General features: G+C 32.6%; 1 protein-coding gene and 1 pseudogene across 1 annotated transcript; one reads left to right on the top strand and one right to left on the bottom strand.

Moving 5' to 3' along the window:
• Positions 1-803: 803 nt before the first annotated feature.
• Positions 804-2,399, bottom strand: LOC108463522 (polygalacturonase-like). Its single transcript, XM_017763450.2, has 4 exons — positions 1,953-2,399; positions 1,549-1,838; positions 1,243-1,471; positions 804-1,101 (listed from the first exon to the last, which is right to left on the bottom strand). Exons 1-4 carry the CDS (start codon positions 2,397-2,399, stop codon positions 883-885), a joined length of 1,185 nt encoding a protein of 394 aa, XP_017618939.1. The 3' UTR covers positions 804-882.
• A 497-nt stretch (positions 2,400-2,896) lies between these two features.
• LOC108462345 (ABC transporter B family member 15-like) lies at positions 2,897-19,230 on the top strand (annotated as a pseudogene).
• The last annotated feature ends 207 nt before the right edge of the window (positions 19,231-19,437 follow it).

Raw genomic sequence — 19,437 nt, 5'->3', positions numbered from 1 at the left:
TTGGTAGTACAAATTGTAATTACAAATAATCGTAATTTCTTATATTATATTTGGTAGTACAAATTATAATTACACAGTTACATGATTTTTAAAAAAATTAATTACTACAAAAAGCTATTAGTATGGTAAAAATAATTTCTAAGCAAGTAACAAAATTAAAATTAAATCATCATATGGATTATGTTAGTCTAAAAAGTAGTTGATAATATAATTACTGATAAAACTAAGAAGAAAACACACATCATATGCAATTTTATTTAATTGTTCTAGTGCATATTTGTTGAGTTATTTCCTATTTAATATTTAACATATGCTCATTATCATCATCTGTTAGTTATTGACTAAGTTCATCATCATTTGGATTTGAATATGGATCATTAAGATCTCCTTGTTCCATGTGCTCTTCAAAATATGGATAATTTTAATTAGAGTAAGAGCTATAATTGTGTCTTTATTCTAATAGTTAGAGCAAGTTAGCAAAATTCAATTAAGAGAGCTATTGAGTTATGCTATGAGAATGAGTGACCTAATTAAAACAAATCGCGTATTTGAGTTTGTTAATTAGAATTCAGTTTTTCTAATTCGTAAGGATGTTTGCAAGTTAAATTTTAGGAAGGTCTCTTAAGATTATTCAACTTGCAAAGCTGATTGTTGAGTTATTCTTCGCAATTAATTTACAAACTAAGGAATGATGTAATGACGTGTCTCAAAAATGACGGTTGTAACATTAAGTCAAATTAAAATTTGTTTGTAGAGAAGAATAAATCAAATAATTTTTACATTTATTTATTATTATATAGAAAGAATAAATAATTTTCACCCAATAAATACATGTATAAAAAAAAGGAGAAATTCTTTTTTCTGTTGATTGATCTCTAAAATTTATAAGCAACTTTCTGGTCGAACTAAATTCAATGCTTTCCCACGAACATTGGAACAAGATGATTGAGCAAGTTTATTCAAATATGATAAATTGACATTCTGCAATCTTATCCCAGTGCATGGATTCTTCGGGCTACAATCAAATTTTATAGCTACTTGTGTGGATGACGTTCCTCGAATACCTTCATATACGATATCTTTAATTTTAATTCCGGATACCTATCATCATTGAAATATAAGTGAGATTAGTTCAACTGCTTCAAGTGACATGTAAAAAATAGGCATTTCCATTTGCTATTGATTTAACAATTTTAATCCAAAAATATTTGGAATTAATACTATAATTGCAATATATTATACCTGATTAGGACAATTTAGATTGTGTGGGCAATAATTCTGATCAATTACAATAGGATTTTGCACATTTACCATCAAAGAATCCATAAACCGAACCCCTTGAACAAATCCAGTACTAGGTCTAGCCCATGACTTTATCCTCAACCCATTTTGAGTGCCTATAAAAATTGTCTTTCTTATAGTGACATTTTGGACCCCTTCCTCTTTCAAATCTTTTGCTAAACTTCCAATGCTGCAAAGTGCAAATAAATCAAAACAAACCAATTATACCAATAATAATGAAAAGGAAATAATTTTATATCAAAGTACCTAATGCCATGACCAGGACCGCAAGTGACTTGTTCGACCCATAAGTTTTTTGTACCGGGACCAATCGAGATGCAGTCATCTCCAGTTTTAATTGAACATTTTATGATATTCACATTTTTGGATAATTGGACATGGATGCCATCGGTGTTGGGGCTATCACCTGCGGCGATGATTCTAACTCCTTGTACGTGTACATTTTCGCATCCATTGATCACGATGTGAAACATTTGACTATTTAAAGACAATAATCTACGGATCCTGATGTTTTTGGAGTTGGTAAAGCTTAACGTCTGCTCTCACACACAAATCAAAATTAGCATGTTAATTCATGGATGATAAAGGTTTATCCATTATATAGTATTGTGTAGCCTAGAATCATATAAGAAGTTAAAAATGAATACTACCGTAGCTCCGGAAGGACAGTTGGAGTGGGAAGCTTTGCAAGCCCAGAGAGATGGTCCTTTGGCATCAAGTGCACCACCCAGGATTGAAACGCCATTCACTCCTTCAAAGCTCAGCCAATCGGTAGATTTGCCTAGTAGTCTATAATCCTGAGGGGCTACCAGGGTACCGTCAATTCTAAAAGTGATTTGAGGGCTTTTACAGCCACCTTTGAAGGCCATAGAACCGAGCAAATACCGGCCCTTGGGTACATATATCATAGTGGAGTCAGCTGAGCTACAGGCTGCTTCCCATGCCATGAGGAAAGCCTTGGTGGAGTCAGTTTTTCCATTAGGCTTAGCCCCAAAGCTTAACACATTGTACTTTGTTGTTGCAGACGTTGAATTTATGGCTAACATGACAAAAAGAATCAGAATAATTCCATGAAAAGGGCGAGTGAGCTTCATCATTTGAGACAGCTTTGCTCTAAAGAAAATTGAGACAAGGATGGACTTATATATATATAGATCAGAAAATTGAGTGAATGAATGAAGCTGAAACTGAAACCGAGTTAAGCTGTATTGTTTGGTAAGAAAGTCGATTGATGAATGAGAAGAATTTATGAGAAAATGGATATTTATAGTTTTAAGAAGGAGATTGATGAATGAGAAGAGTCTCATGAAAATGGATATTTATAGTTTTGCAGATTCAGGATTAAAGAGAATAATTGTGGAAGTGTAGGATTAAAGAAAGCAGCTGTTTTGTGTGTTTGTATGAAATACAGTGTGCTACGTGGAGCTTGCTTGGCTACAACTTAAGCGGCAATTAATTAATTAATTAGGATAATACATTTTGTGTTGCATGCAAGTACAAGATTCATTCAGCTTCTTCCTTGTGCATGACACAATCTAATTTTTGTTTTATTTATTTAAACAGATAGGGTTCATCCAATTACCGCAGTCATATCATGGTACAGATGGTTAGTGTTTATAGACAATCTCTTTTCATAGAAGCAAGTTTATAAACTTATTGATAAAATTAAAAGATAAAAAGAACCCCAAAAATAGATTTAGATAATATGGCAGGGGAAATTTTGGATAACATTTTAGGGGAAGTTGAATTCAAGCAAGTCAAGTTTGCATACTCTTCTAGGCCAAAGAGCATAGTTTTCAACAATTTTTGTCTCAAAATTCCTGCAAGAAAGACTATGGCCTTGGTGGGTAGTAGTGGATTAGGAAAATCAACTATGATATCATTGTTGCAAAGGTTTTGTGGCCCACTTGGAGGGGAAATACTTGTTGATGGTGTTTCTATTAATAAATTGCAACTCAAATGGTCAAGGTCACAAATGGGGTTGGTTCGTCAGAAGCCCACATTGTTTGCAACAACCATTAAAGAGAACTTACTTTTTGGAAAGAAAGATGGTAGAATGGAAGAGGTTATTGAAGTTGCTAAAGCTTCCTATGCTCATAATTTCATTTCCCAATTGCCTCAAGGATATTACACACAGCTTTGCTTGCTTATCTTTTGTATTTTATTAGGTTTTATCAGGTAAAAGTACTATAGAGGCTTCTGTATTAAGAGTCAGATTGCATTTTGCTCCATCTATTAATTAATTCCTTTATGTTAGATCAAAGAGTAAATTGATCTACCTATTAAAAGTTTCATCAAATTCTACTATTGAAAATTAGTTTTTGTTCGTCAACATGTGTGTCATTGCCTAGTTATTCTGTCAACCATACTTGTTACAGGCCAATTTTGGCCCAGGTACAATAAAACCCAAACCAACCTAATTAAACTCAACCAAATACCCAAACCCAAACTAATGGCCCAATTAAAAACCCATCACAGACGCAACTATCCCACAACCTTTTGTCAGAAACTAAAAACCCTAGCCACCTTGTCCCATTCGACCACCTGCCCTCTGCCACCACCTGCCCACTGCAGCATCGCCCCATCACGTCCACCGCCCTCTGCACCTGCAAGGAATTAAAGGGAAAGGACAGCAAATATAAAATAATAAAAGGGAAAACATTTGTAAAAGGCTATAAAAGCCATCAAAAGACAGTGTAATGGGGGGGATTCTTGATGAATGAATATAATAGATTCGGCCAATTCAATACCGAGCAATAGATTTCATATATCAAAGACAGATCTAAACACCAAAACAGTGAACATCAGAATATAAGAATCGGAATCGGAGAAATAGGAGGTGACGCTTCGCCCTTTAAGTTTTTAAATCTTTTTTTTTTCTTTTTTTCATACAAGCAAATATAGACACATATATATATATAAACAACAAAAAAAAAAGAAAGAAAAATTACCTTTTTTGAGGTTCCGGCTGTAATAGCCTGAATTTTCAGTGGTGTCAGAATAGTGATTCGAGATCACTAAATTCGACAAATGAGTAGAAAATATTAATAATTTAGTGAATATAAGTTAAGTGTGAAGTTAGGAAAATTTTTGAAATAGCGAATAGTGTACTAGAAATAAAAAAAATTAAATTAGAATCGGAAACGAGATATCGAGAGTTTGAAAATTTTTAAAACGAGCCATAAATATTTTTATAAATATTTATGGAGTGTTAATAAGTTAGTATTAAAGTTTCGTCAAGAAATTTTAAAGTTTTGATAGTTAATTGAATAAAAAGGATTAAATTGTAACAAATGTAAAATTATGGGAAATGATTAAATAGCTTAAATGATAAAAGAAAGAGGGTTTAAAAGGCAAATAGACCCCAATTCTATTTGGGCTGGACGGCAAGGTGCATGAAATCAGCAGGAAAATTGATGAATTAAGGGCAAAATTGGAATATTGCAAAAATTTACTTAATAAACTAGGACTAAAGTGGAATTATCTAGAATTCTCATTATTTTCTGCATTCTCATCAGCAAAAACACCATAGAAGGGTTTTCTTAAGCTGGTTTTCATATTTTTACTGCAAATCGAGAACCCGAAGCAAGTCGAGAAAAGAAAAAGTAGTGATTAGTCCTCGAATTTTCACAAATTTTACAAATCGACCAGATTGACGTGGAAGTATCGAAGGATCGGATCAACACAGAGGATCACACTATCCAGATTATCTCCGGTAGCTTTTGTAAATTTCCTTTTTGATTTATATGGCATGTATAAGGCTTGGTGATTATATAAATATTAAGACTTGTTTAATGAATATACATTAAAGTAAAGAATGATGAGTAAGTTAAATAGTATAATTATAATAGAAGTATAATTTTGTATTAAATTGATTGAAATGAATTGGTTGGTTGGATTGGTCTCGGTTTTAAAAATTGCAGGGAAGGTTAGATATTTATAAAGTGGTTATATTGAGCAAAAAAAAAAACACTTTGGGATTTTGCGAAAAATTCCTTATGGTTTCGATTTAATTCTAATCTAGTCTCGAAGTATGTTTTGGGCTTTGGAGGCCAATCTAAAGGACACCATGACATGTTTTAGTAAATAAATAGTATTTAACTCGTATTAACGGAAAATTAATTCAGTAAACTCCGGTAATGCCTCCTACCCTATTCCAATGATGAATACGGGTAAGGGGTGTTACATTTAGTGGTATCAGAGCCCGGTTTAGTCGGTTCTCGGAACATGTGTTATGTGTAAAATGTTTAGAAATACATGCCATATAAATCTGTGATAGTGTGATGTGTATGATCCGATCTAATCTTTGTCATTTTATAGATACTCTCGATTATAAAGATGTCGATAGACTGAACGTCTTGAGCAGGAGGAAGCTAACATAGGGTGCGACTCGGAACAAGGAACAAGTAGTGATATTCCAATCTCTATGATGCGAGAGCGAGAACTTAAAAATATGATTTATGGAGTTATGAATCAGTGGTATAAGGAGATGATACAAGAAAGAAGTCATCCCCAACCACTTCCTCCCCCTACTGCACCACCTATGGTACCTCCGGTTGCTCCTCCACCTCCTTCAATAATTGAAACTAGTAAACGTTCTCCGATCGAAAAGCTTAGGAAGTTTGGAGCTGAGGAATTTCGAGGGAGATCAGATGATGACCCTGTAAAAGTTGAGTATTGGCTACAAAGTTTGGTAAGAATTTTTAAACAGATGACTTGTTCTCCGGAAGATTATCTACGATGTGCCTTTTCATTGTTAAAGAAGAAGCATATAATTGGTGGAAAAGCTGTGGAAGTCAGTAGTACTGCAGAAAAGCTTACTTGGGAATTTTTCCGAACGAGTTTAAAAAGAAATATGTGGGAAAAGATATCTAGATAAGAAAAGAGAGAATTTCTTGATCTACTGCAGGAAATAAGTCGATGGTCGAATCTGAAGAGAATTTGTCTACCTCAAAGAAATATGCTCAAGACATTGTACCTACCAAGAAGAAATGTGTATCGATTTGAAGAATGGTTAAATGATGAGATTAGAATGATGATTGGGGCTAATGAAATCGAGAGTTCGTTGTTACATCGGACCGTGCTCAAAAGCTTGAAGAAGTATATAACGAGAAAAATGCAAAGAGATCGAAAAATAAAGAGTCATTTAAAGAGGTGCTTCTAAGTCATTTTCAGATTTGGTTTGAAAAATCTAGAGAAGAAATTAGTCGAACTACATCCGTGTTGGGAAGATTGGGTAGAGGTAGATCAAGACAATCTAATTTCAAGGTATTTGATAGACCTGCAGCAAGTGTGAGCAGTGTTCAGAATACTCCCCGACCTAAGTGTCAATATTGTGGAAGACATCATTTCGGTAAATGCAGGACTAAGATGGGGGCTTGTTATAAATGTGGGGCTACTGATCATCTTATTCGAGATTACCCCCAGCTGCAAAAAGATGAAGTGGATCAGAAAGAGATACAGAGAACCACTCCCCAAGAAGTAGACGTTCGGGCCAGAGCAGTGCTACAGGGGCTACCCGTTCGAGTATAAGAGAACCAGTTAGTCAATCAGAGAATAGAGCACCAGCACGTACCTATACCATTCGAGCAATGGAAGAGGCTACGGCTCCTGATGTAATTGCTGGTATTTTCTATCTTTATGATGTTACTGTTTATGCATTAATAGACCCTGGGTCTACTCATTCATATATTTGCACTATGCTAGCATCTGAAAAGAAATTATCTGTTGAGTCCACTAATTATGAAACACAAGTCACTAATCCATTAGGTCAAAGTGTGATGGTTAATTTAATATGTCGTAATTGTCCACTGAAAGTGAAAGGCTGTGAATTCCCTGCTGATTTGATGTTGTTACCCTTTCGGGAATTTAATATTATTCTGGGAATGGATTGGTTAACAAAACATGACGCTGTAGTGAACTGTCGAGAGAAACGGATTGATTTGAAAAATCAGACAGGAGAAGTGATTTCGGCTGAGTTTGCAAATATGAAAGATAATGTCCGAATTATTTTAGCCTTTTCAGCTCAGAAGCTAATACGGAAGGGTAATGAAGCATATTTAGCTTACATTCTTGATATTCGGGATTCTGAATCAAAGTTGAAACAGCTTCAGTTGTTAATGAATTTCTTGATGTGTTTCTGAGGAATTGCGGGTTTACCACCAGATCGTGAAGTTGAGTTTGTGATTGATGTGATCCCGGGAATAGCTCCAATATCCGTAACATCATACAGAATGGCATCGACAGAATTAAAAGAGTTGAAGACTCAGTTACAAGAATTGTTAGATAAGGGGTTTATTAGACCGAGTACATCTCCTTGGGGTGCACCTATTTTGTTTGTGAAAAAAAAAGATGGCTCGTTGAGATTGTGTATAGATTACAGACAGTTAAATAAGGTTACAATCAAGAACAAATATCCTTTGCCCCGCATTGATGATTTGTTCGATCAGTTGAAAGGTGCTGCTGTGTTTTCAAAAATAGATCTTCGATCTAGGTATTATCACCTGAAAGTTAAAGAATGTGACGTGCCAAAAGCGCCTTGAACTCGGTATGGTCATTACGAGTTTCGGTAATGCCATTTGGTTTAACTAATGCTCTCGCTGCATTTATGGACTTGATGAATCGAATTTTTCAACCTTATTTGGATAGATTCGTGGTTGTATTTATTGATGATATATTGATCTATTCAAGACCGAGCTCGATCATGCACAACACTTGAGAAGTGTGTTGCGACGTTGAGAGAAAGCGATTGTATGCAAAGTTCAGAAGTGTGAATTTTGGCTACGAGGAGGTTGGATTTCGGGTCATATTGTTTCAAATTGAAGGAATTGAGTAGATCCAAGTAAAGTGTCGTGATGGTGAATTGGAAAACACCAAAGAACGTAATGTAAGTGCGGAGTTTCTTGGGATTAGCGGGATACTACCGATTTGTTAAAAATTTTCAATGATTGCCTTGCCGATGACTCGACTACTTCGAAGAATGTTGAATTTGTATGGTCGAAAAGTGCCAACAAAGTTTTGACCATTGAAGAAAATGTTGATGAAGCTCCGTGTTAACTCAACCGTAATCGGTATACCATATGTTGTGTATAGTGATGCATCTTTAAATGGTTTGGGTTGTGTTTTAATGCAGTCAGGGAAAGTAGTGGCATATGCTTCTCGGCAATTAAAACCACACGAGAAAAATTACCCTACCCATGATTTGGAGTTGGCCGCGATTGTGTTTGCTTTAAAAATCTGGAGACATTATTTATATGGGGAAAAATGTTTTGTGTATACCGATCACAAAAGTCTGAAATATTTGATGACACAGAAAGAGCTAAACTTGAGACAGAGACGGTGGCTCGAACTATTGAAAGATTATGATCTTGTTATTGATTATCACCCAAGGAAAGCTAATGTGGTCGCTGATGTACTTAGCCGAAAATCATCATTGTTTGCACTTCGAGCAATGAATGTTCATTTGTCTGTTAATGAAGATGGTTCAGTATTAGCAAAATTGAAAGCAAAATCTACATTCCTTCAACGGATCCGTGAATTACAGAGTGATGATCCGAAACTAGTGCTGAAACGACAAACGGTTCAGGATAATTTGAGTTCAGAATATAGCGTTGATGATGGTGGTATGTTGCGTTATCGTAATAGAATTTATGTTCCGAATAATTCAGAATTGAAAAATGATATTCTTGCTGAAGCTCATAATAGTAAGTATTCTATTCATCCGGGTAGTACAAAAATGTATTGCGATTTAAAAAGAATGTACTGGTGGCTTGGTATGAAACGAGAGATTTGTGAATTTGTTGCAAAATGTCTAATCTGTCAGCAAGTGAAAGCAGAGCATCAAGTACCAACGGGTTTATTACAACCTATTATGATTCCTGAATGGAAGTGGGAACACATTACGATGGATTTTGTATCAGGATTGCCTGTGACTCCGAAAAAGAAAGATTCAATCTGGGTTATCGTTGATAGATTGACAAAGTCGGCACATTTTATTCCAGTCAGATCAAATTTTTCATTGGAGAAGTTAGCGGAATTGTATATTTCTGAGATTGTAAGATTACATGGAGTTCCAGTATCTATTATTTCGGATCGGGATCCGAGATTTACTTCGAGATTTTGGAATAAATTACAAGAGGCTTTGGGCACTAAATTAAATTTCAGCACAGCTTTTCATCCTCGGACAGACAGGCAGTCAGAGCGAGTGATTCAGATTTTAGAAGATATGTTAAGGTGTTGTGTACTTGAGTTTGGCGGCAGCTGGGAAAGGTATTTACCTTTAGTCGAATTTGCTTATAATAATAGTTATCAAACTAGTATTAAAATGGCACCATTTGAAGCTCTGTATGGAAGAAAGTGTAGAACTCCATTATATTGGTCTGAATTAAGTGAACGGAAACTAATGGGAGTGGACTTGATTCGGGAAACCGAAGAAAAAGTTCGTATTATTCGAGATTGTTTAAAAGTTGCCTCCGATCGAAAAAAATCATATGCAGATTTAAAGAGAAGAGATATAGAGTTTAATGTGGGTGATCGTGTATTCTTGAAAGTGTCACCGTGGAAGAAAGTTTTTCGGTTCGGTAGAAAGGGAAAACTCAGCCCACGATTTATTGGGCCGTATGAAATCATTGAAAGAATCGGTCCGGTAGCTTATAGATTGGCTTTGCCCCCGGAACTTGAAAAGATTCATAACGTGTTTCATGTGTCTATGTTGAGACTGCATGATCGATCCGTCACATGTAATTCCTCATACGAAATAGAGGTCCAACTGACATGACTTATTCAGAAGAACCGGTGAAAATTCTAGCTTGGGAAATTAAAGAGTTAAGGAACAAACATGTACCGTTAGTAAAAGTGTTGTGGCATCGACATGGTGTGGAGGAGGAAACCTGGGAAACAGAGGAATCAATGAGATCACAATATCCGAACCTATTTTCAGTAACAAATTTCGAGGACGAAATTTCTTAAGAGGGAGAATTGTAATAGCCTTGAATTTTCAGTGGTGTCGGAATAGTGATTCGAGATCACTAAATCCGACAAATGAGTAGAAAATATTAATAATTTAGTGAATATAAGTTAAGTGTAAAGTTAGGAAAATTTTTGAAATAGCGAATAGTGTACTAGAAATAAAAAAAATTAAATTAGAATCGGAAACGAGATGTCGAGAGTTTGAAAATTTTTAAAACGAGCCATAAATATTTTTATAAATATTTATGGAGTGTTAATAAGTTAGTATTAAAGTTTCACAAGAAATTTTAAAGTTTTGATAGTTAATTGAATAAAAGGATTAAATTGTAACAAATGTAAAATTATGGGAAATGATTAAATAGCTTAAATGATAAAAGAAAGAGGGTTTAAAAGGCAAATAGACCCCAATTCTATTTGGGCTGGACGGCAAGGTGCATGAAATCAGCAGGAAAATTGATGAATTAAGGGCAAAATTGGAATATTGCAAAAATTTACTTAATAAACTAGGACTAAAGTGGAATTATCTAGAATTCTCATTATTTTTCTGCATTCTCATCAGCAAAAACACCATAGAAGGGTTTTCTTAAGCTGGTTTTTCATATTTTTACTGCAAATCGAGAACCCGAAGCAAGTCGAGGAAAAGAAAAAGTAGCTGATTAGTCCCTGAATTTTCACAAATTTTACAAATCGACCCAGATTGACGTGGAAGTATACGGAGGATCGGATCAACACAGAGGATCACACTATCCAGATTATCTCCGGTAGCTTTTGTAAATTTCCTTTTTGATTTATATGGCATGTATAAGGCTTGGTGATTATATAAATATTAAGACTTGTTTAATGAATATACATTAAAGTAAAGAATGATGAGTAAGTTAAATAGTATAATTATAATAGAAGTATAATTTTGTATTAAATTGATTGAAATGAATTGGTTGGTTGGATTGGTCTCGGTTTTAAAAATTGCAGGGAAGGTTAGATATTTATAAAGTGGTTATATTGAGCAAAAAAAAAAACACTTTGGGATTTTGCGAAAAATTCCCTATGGTTTCGATTTAATTCTAGTCTGGTCTCGAAGTATGTTTTGGGCTTTGGAGGCCAATCTAAAGGACACCATGACATGTTTTAGTAAATAAATAGTATTTAACTCGTATTAACGGAAAATTAATTCGGTGAACTCCGGTAATGCCTCCTACCCTATTCCGGCGATGAATACGGGTAAGGGGTGTTACACCGGCCACCGTGGACGGTGGCCGGCGGCGGCGGAGCTATGACGGCGCGCGGTGGCCCTCCTGGCTGGTTTCTGGGTTTCCCTAGAGAGAAAAATCCCCTCCCCCTTTGTTTTTTTTTAAACCTGGATAAAATGAAAATTTTAAAGGCCCTCAAAACAACGTCGTTTTGGGGCTGGCCTTCAACACCCAAAACGGCGTCGTTTTACCCCGGATCGGGTCGACCCGACCCAACCCACTCAGGATCCATGTGTTTTATTCAATGGGCGAATTACGCAATCGGTCCTTCCGCATTTTCTATGTTTTGCGATTAAGTTTCTGTATTTTTTAAAATTCCCCCCATAATTTTATTTGGATTTCAAATAAATCCTAGTTGATGCGACGTCATTTTAAAAGCTTGGGAAAATAGTTCTTTCGGTCCTCACTGTTTTAGCACATGTTCAAATAAACCCTTCTTTTATTTTTATTTCGATTTCGCCCCAAATATTTTGTTTTTTAGTCCAATTTAATCTTTTTTAGTTATTTTACTATTTAAATTAATTATTTAGTATTATTACTCTTGTAACGTCCCCCTACCCGAGACCGTTGCCGGAGTCGAGCAGGAGACATTACAAAACTTATCTTAGCACTTAAACAGTTTTCGTAGTAAACTATCAATCTGCGTCACGGTCTTTAAAAAAAATCATATCTCGAGTTACGAAACTTGAAATCTAATTCCATAAATTTTTCCTGAAACTAGACTCATATATCTACTTACTAATTTTTTTCTAGAATTTTTGGTCGGGCCAATTAGTACAGTTTATTAGAAAAAGTCTCCCCTGTTTCAGGGTTCGACTACTCTGACCCTTGTACACTACGAATCAAATTTCTTCCTGTACAGAAATCCAATGACTATGACATTTGTTTCAATTAAAAATAGACTCAATAAGGAAGCCATACAAATAAAGTTTGAGTCCTAATTCTTAATACACAATTTATGGTGAATTTCTAAATTCAGGATAGGGAATCCAGAAATTGTTCTAACCCTATTTCACCAAAACGTAAATATCTCATAAAATACAACTCTTTTACCTATTTTATTTCTTCCATATAAAAATAGATTCATTAAGATTCAATTACAAATTTTATTCATTATCTAATTCACTTTATACTATTTTTGGTATATTTTCAAATTTGGACTACCGCTCTCGTCCAAATCATTTTAGTATAAAATGTTGATAACTAAGTTTATAACATCTTCATTTCTTCTCTCTACAATATTTACCAACACTTCCTCTTATTACTCTTCATTAACATATCAAAACATACCATACTTAAAGTTTTGGTAACATTTACAAAACATACCAAAATATCACTTAACAACTTAGATACTTTCAAAATGACCAAAAGACATCCTAGGTACAATGCCATTTTCCAAAAGATAGAAACTTCACCAATTTGAGTTTGGGGATCGGCTTGTATCTTTGAGTCTTTATACTTTCGTACCTAGCCTGCGTACGAAACAAACCGTCTGCTGAGAATACTCTCAGTGGTATTTCTATAAACAATAGCTTAATCAATTTTAAAACATGGTAATTCAAACACATTATTGTTATTATTCAATATCAATCAAGACTTTAATAATCTTTACTTTATTTACCCTTATTAACATAACTTGGACAATCGACGGATACACGGATCCAACCCACACTCGGGATAAGCACATAGTGCTTCATCGAATAAATCCGAACTTTAACATTATAGTACACAAAGTACTTCATCGGAACAAATCCGAAACTTTAACGATGAGTCGACACATAGTGTCTCATCGACTCAATGTCGGAATATCCCAATACTTCCAATTCCTATGACATGTCAACTATATCCGACTAGCCCGACATCATTAATAGGGTATTTCAAAATCACATTCATTTCAATATGGTAAAAATACTTACCTCATTCACATTTTCATACAATATAAATATCAAATATAGCAATAACGATTAAGCTCGGTTTATAGAAATACAAACCACTATTTATCGAATTTAATCGATATCTTCGTTCACTTTCTCTTTTCCCTTCTTTGATGACGTATCCGGTGCTACGTTTGCTACTAACAATCATACAATTAAAAATCATCAATATATTAATTCATAAAACCTCAATTTATTCAACTAAATCAATATCTAAAAATTCTCTATTTTTCTTCATTTTAACCTCATACATGTAGAACTTTGAATTAGGCATCCATAAACATAAAAATCATAAGAAAATGAGCTAAAACAACTTACCAATCAAACTTTAGGGCCTTAATCCTCAAATTTCCCTTTTTTTATTTCTTTCTTTCTTTCTTCTTTCTTTCACGTTTGCTCTCTGTTAATCTTTCTATGTTCTTTTCTATTTTATCAATTTTACTTATTATACTATTATTAACCTATAATAAATATAAAACTAACATGTGTAATAGCTATAACATAAAATATCTTATAGCTATTACACATATATACCAACTATTACACACGTTATTCAATATTAACACATACATGGCACTTAGGGTCTAATTACTAGATTAGTCCCTTTTACTTTTTAACCTATAATTAAACTTTTATTCCTTATGCAATTTAGCCCTTTAAACTAAATTCAAGCTACTTCACTTAATTAAACACTATATAACCATTCAACTATAATTCATAAATATTTCTAATAAATATTCATGAATAAATTTCACGGAAACAGTACTCAAGACTCAATTTCCGATACGGAACTTTCGGTTCATTACAACTCTTATTGTATCTATAATTAATATTATTACTATTATTAGTCTTAGTATTTATTTTGATTTATACTCATATATATATATATATATACACGCTTGTTATATAGTAATAGATTATTATTTTCAATATTTTAAATATATATATATATTATTAACTTCCATGTTTTATCACTATCACTATTATTTTATACATTACTATATTATGTTTAGCTTTTTATATCACGACTTACTATTGTATATATATTATTATTATGTATATTTTTAGTATATATATATTTATGAAGTATTATCAATAGTTGTTTTTAACATTATTATTATTTTAATATGTATATATTATGTATATATTTTAATACTACATTATATATATATATTATATATATTATGTATATATTTCTAATATTATATATTAGGTATTTCTAATATCATTATTATTTATATATATATACGTGCGTATCTATGTAGCGTATTAATAAGTTCTTTTTACATTATTATCATTTCGATGTATATGTATATATCGTATATGTTTTATATATATTATGTATATATTTTCAATATTATTAGTTATTATTTTTTTATTTTTTATTTTATATACTATTCCACGTACATATTTTTATATCATCTTATGTATGTATTCTTAAACGCTATAATATATATACATATTTTTAATATCATATTATGTATATTATTATTACATTTATTTTATTCCTATTATATTTTTATTAATATTAGTACTTATATTTTATTATATGCGTATATATATTTTTATATATAGTATTATTTTCAGTATATCATTATATTTATTATTATACTTATTATTTTCACTATTGCCACTTATTATTTTATTTTAATGTTATTGTGTATTTATTTTCAATATATATGTACATATTTATTAATATATTTTATGTTATTAATATTTATAATAGATATTGTATATGTTCATTTATATATATATTATGTATATATATATATATTATGTATATATTTTAGTGTTATTATGTATACACTTTTCATTCCTATTATTACACATACTTTAATATATATATATATATATATATCTAGCACTATTAGTTTTTTATATTAAGTTTACTTCACTTTACTTATTATTATTATATGTTTATATATACTTTCATCCTTATTTCATGTTAATACTATTGTTATCATGTCTAATATCGCATACGTTGTTATTGTTTTTTAATTGCTTTAGTTATTATTTGTTTCGATGTATTTCTAACTCTATTATTTTTTTGTTTCCCGCCCATTTTACATCAGTTGTTGTTCACTACTTTAAAGATTTTATTCATGTTTTTACTAATTTCAATAAATAAGGCAATGAACCGATTTAACATTAAGTCATCGATTTCATCGCTATGTTGGGTGAAATTCGTCGGCTCGTGTTAAAAACGGGACACCCTTCTAAAAAAATCGAAAACTAAAAATTCTCATTTTTCAATCGGATCACAATTAAATGTCAAATTGAATTCGTATTTTTGAAAATCAAGACAACACCTGTTTTGGTGCTAATACCTTCCTCGCACGTAACCGACTCCCGAACCCAACTTTATTTTGGTTTTTTTTTCGCGTAGACCCAAATTCAGCCTTCATTTTTGTTCAAAAATAAGTTTCCTTTTCTAAAATATATGATTTATTAGGTATCTGATCACACCTAGAAAAAAAGATCGGTGGCGACTCCCTTTTTTAATAAAGTCGAAAGTCAGTTTTCAAATTTTTAATAAATCGACTCAACTAGCGACCGAAAGCAAAAATTTTTACGTCGCTACAATACTAGTTTTTAATAGTACAAATACATGAAATTTTTAACATAAATGACTAATTTACTCTTTAATCTAACATATAGAGACTAATTTACCTATTTTATTTAATATAGAAAACGAAATACAATCTAACTCCTAATACATGAATTTTCATGTATTCTTACCAAATTTATCAACATATCCATTATAATGCACACACTAATTATACAAGCATAACACCAAAAGAAGAATTTAACAAGAATTAATGTAGAATATTCACTATGATGTTAGCTATCCTAGATAGAAATCAACAAATTGCTTAACTAATTTTTACTAACGGCTGTGATTAAATTTAAACACATATCTTACTACTAATTTCAATATCTCTTTATTACAGTATTCAACATCACTACTAAAATATTTAATCTCACCACCAATATTATTTTCAATCTCATCCGAATCTTCTATATATTTTGTTATATTGACTAAGTCTATAGATCATATATATGATCTAAAGATAATTGTAAACAGATTGCCGTAAGAAGGGTTCAAATGTCTGGTTGACAGAAACAACGAATTGCTATAGCAAGAGCCATGATTAAAGCACCCAAAATCCTTCTATTAGATGAGGCAACAGGTGCATTAGACTCTGAATCTGAAAGTATTGTACAAGAAGCTCTGATAATGCCTCTGTTGGACGTACAACTATTATCGTTGCGCATCGTCTATCCGCCATTAAACATGCAGATTTAATTGCTGTTGTCCAAGATTGCCAAGTCAAGGAAATTGAGTCACATGATGAGTTAATGGTCAACAAATAGACCAAGTCCTAGAAAAAGGAAATAATGATTTGTCTATGGATGACTTAGCTTATAAAACAAACATGGAAAACAATATTACAACAAGTTCACTAGATCTTGCTTCACTAGTTGGAGAAATGAATGTGGAGGATAAAAAAGATGTTTACACCATCTTTGAAGAAATTGCGGCCTTCACTTTACTTGAGTGGAAACGAGCTACTTTGGGATGCTTAAGTTATTCTTCATGTCTATTTTATGGTCCATGAAAACTAATCATTTTAAGATTCATGATTTCTTCTCTCAACAATGACGTCCCTAAAATTTGAACTTGAGTTCTCTCCCTAAGAATGCAATGTGCCTTACAATTGCATACTCACATTATTCCATCATATTGTGATTTGATTCGCTTTTATTTCTAGTTTAATGTAGTGATTTTCTTTCAGTTAGTTAAAAAAATGCTTCTAGTTCCTATATTCTTCATATATTTGAAATTTAATCTCTCTATTTTTTATTTTCAAGAATTTAGTCTCTTTATTTGTTATTTTAAAATTCAAGTCAAATTGTCAACCTGTTAAAAATTTTTAATTAAATTCACTAGAATGATATTTCAAAATTAAAAGAAAAATGCTTATTTGTAGCCATGTCACGGAAAAATTGGCATTGTAATAAACTTGAATTTAACAAAAATATTTTAAGAGTGTTAAGAATTGGGACTAAAATTTAAAAAGTAGAGAGGCTAAACTCTTTAAAATAAATGTAGAAAAATCAAATTTCAAATATACAAAGAATATATAGATGACTTGATTGTTGGTATTCCAAATGGTTTGCCATCTGAATATGGAAACTTAATCCCAAGAGTGTTGTATGTTTCCAGGTGAGGTCATTAGTTGGTGATGCAGTGCCTCTTGTTGTGCGAACCATCTCGGGTGTAATTGTCTCATGTGCTATGGGCCTATTCATTGCATGGAGACTCGCCATTGTCATGATTGTTCTCGAACCTCTCATCATCCTCAGCATCATACTCAAATTACTGTACTTAAAAGAATGTTCGAGAAAGCCATCATAGCAGTACAACAAGATAGCAGCAAACTTACTGCAGAGGCAGTTTCCAGCCATCGAACAATTACTGCCTTCTCATCTCAAGACCAAATTTTGAAAATGCTGCAAAAAGCACACGAAGGTCCAAGAAAAGAGATTGTTAGACAATCTTGGCTTGCAGGATCTTGGACTTGGATCAGCTCAATTGCTTACTGCTTGTATTATGCCTTTTGATTTTTGGTACGGTGGAGAACTCATATGTCAAGGATATATCACTACCAAAGCCTTTATTGAAACATTGCTCATTTTGGCTAGCACCGGCACGTTCATTGCTCAAGCTGCAAGCATGACATCAGACTCGGCCAAGAGCGTCGAGGTTGTTGGATATTTGTTTACGATATTAGACCGCTGCAAAAGGATTGAACCTGATGAATCTAATGGTTACCTTGCTGAGGAAGTTCCAACACTATTTTCTAACACAGTAAGGGAAAACATACCATACGGAACATCGATGAGTCCAAAATCATTGAAGCAGCCAAAGCTGCAAACACACATGATCTCATTGCAGATCTAGTAGATGGTTATAATACCTGGTGCAGAGACAGAGATGTGCAACTATCTGGAGACCAAAAACAAAGGATCGCCATAGCCCGAGCCATTGAGGAATCCAACAATATTATTATTAGACGAAGCAACCAGTGCACTTGACAGTGAATCTGAGAAAGTGGTGCAAGAGGCATTAGATCAAGTGATGGAGAGAAGAACCAGTGTAACACATAGGCTAAGCACAATTCAAGATTGTGATCTTATTGCTGTGTTAGACAAGACAAAGGTAACCATTTATCTTTGTTAGCCAAGGGGACTACAGGAGCTTACTACGCTTTGATTAATCTTAAGCTATTTGTTTAACCTCGAAGGTTCGTGGCTTTAGAATATTTGAAAGGATTTAGAAAAAACACAACTTATATTTTATTTTATCATATGAAAATGATTCAACCGGCCCCTTTGAAGATTGATAAAAAGATTCAAACATAGGATGTTGAAGTTTTTAGTGTTTGAACATCACCGTTAAACTAAGGCTCATTGACCGTAAGTATATTTCTTCTTCTTCTTCTTCTTTTTTTTTTTATTTCTTACCGATGATGATTATGTTTTTATTAATAAAATTTTATAAATAGATCACAATGGGATTTATAAATTTTCTTCATACCTAAAGAGATAATTGAGTATTTTTGAAATCACAGGGATAAATATATTTTACACTAACCATGAAGAGATAAATATCTTTTATTTTTGGTAAATCCCAAACAACAAACGTGATTAACGCGATTCAGACCCAAGTTATACTTGAAGTAATGAACACCCTTAACCATCATATTATCATATAAATTATTTTCACAACCTTGACCATGAAGAGATAAGTATCTTTTACCCTTTTATCATAAATTATTTTCATTTTATTTTTATAAATTACTTAATCTATATCATGTAAAATTATAGAATCTTAAATTTTAAATTTTAAAAATCTGTTAAATTGTTTATATTTAAAATTTTAATAAAATAAAATTGCATACAATTTTTAAATATTATTTAAA

The sequence above is a fragment of the Gossypium arboreum genome, chromosome 13 (genome assembly GCF_025698485.1).
Source record: "Gossypium arboreum isolate Shixiya-1 chromosome 13, ASM2569848v2, whole genome shotgun sequence".
In the NCBI taxonomy this organism is placed as follows: Eukaryota; Viridiplantae; Streptophyta; class Magnoliopsida; order Malvales; family Malvaceae; genus Gossypium; species Gossypium arboreum.
The sequence above is the reverse complement of the archived record's forward strand: the minus strand, read 5'-3'. Positions and strand labels throughout refer to the sequence as shown.

What these genes read in the sequence shown, in the direction of transcription:
- LOC108463522 (XM_017763450.2), bottom strand. Translation starts at nt 2,399, where the DNA reads ATGATGAAGCTCACTCGCCCTTTTCATGGAATTATTCTGATTCTTTTT. An exon ending in GGTCCTGGTCATGGCATTAG is followed by an intron (nt 1,472 to 1,548) that starts GTACTTTGATAT and finishes TGCACTTTGCAG; the next exon opens with CATTGGAAGTTTAGCAAAAG. An exon ending in ATCTAAATTGTCCTAATCAG is followed by an intron (nt 1,102 to 1,242) that starts GTATAATATATT and finishes CAATGATGATAG; the next exon opens with GTATCCGGAATTAAAATTAA.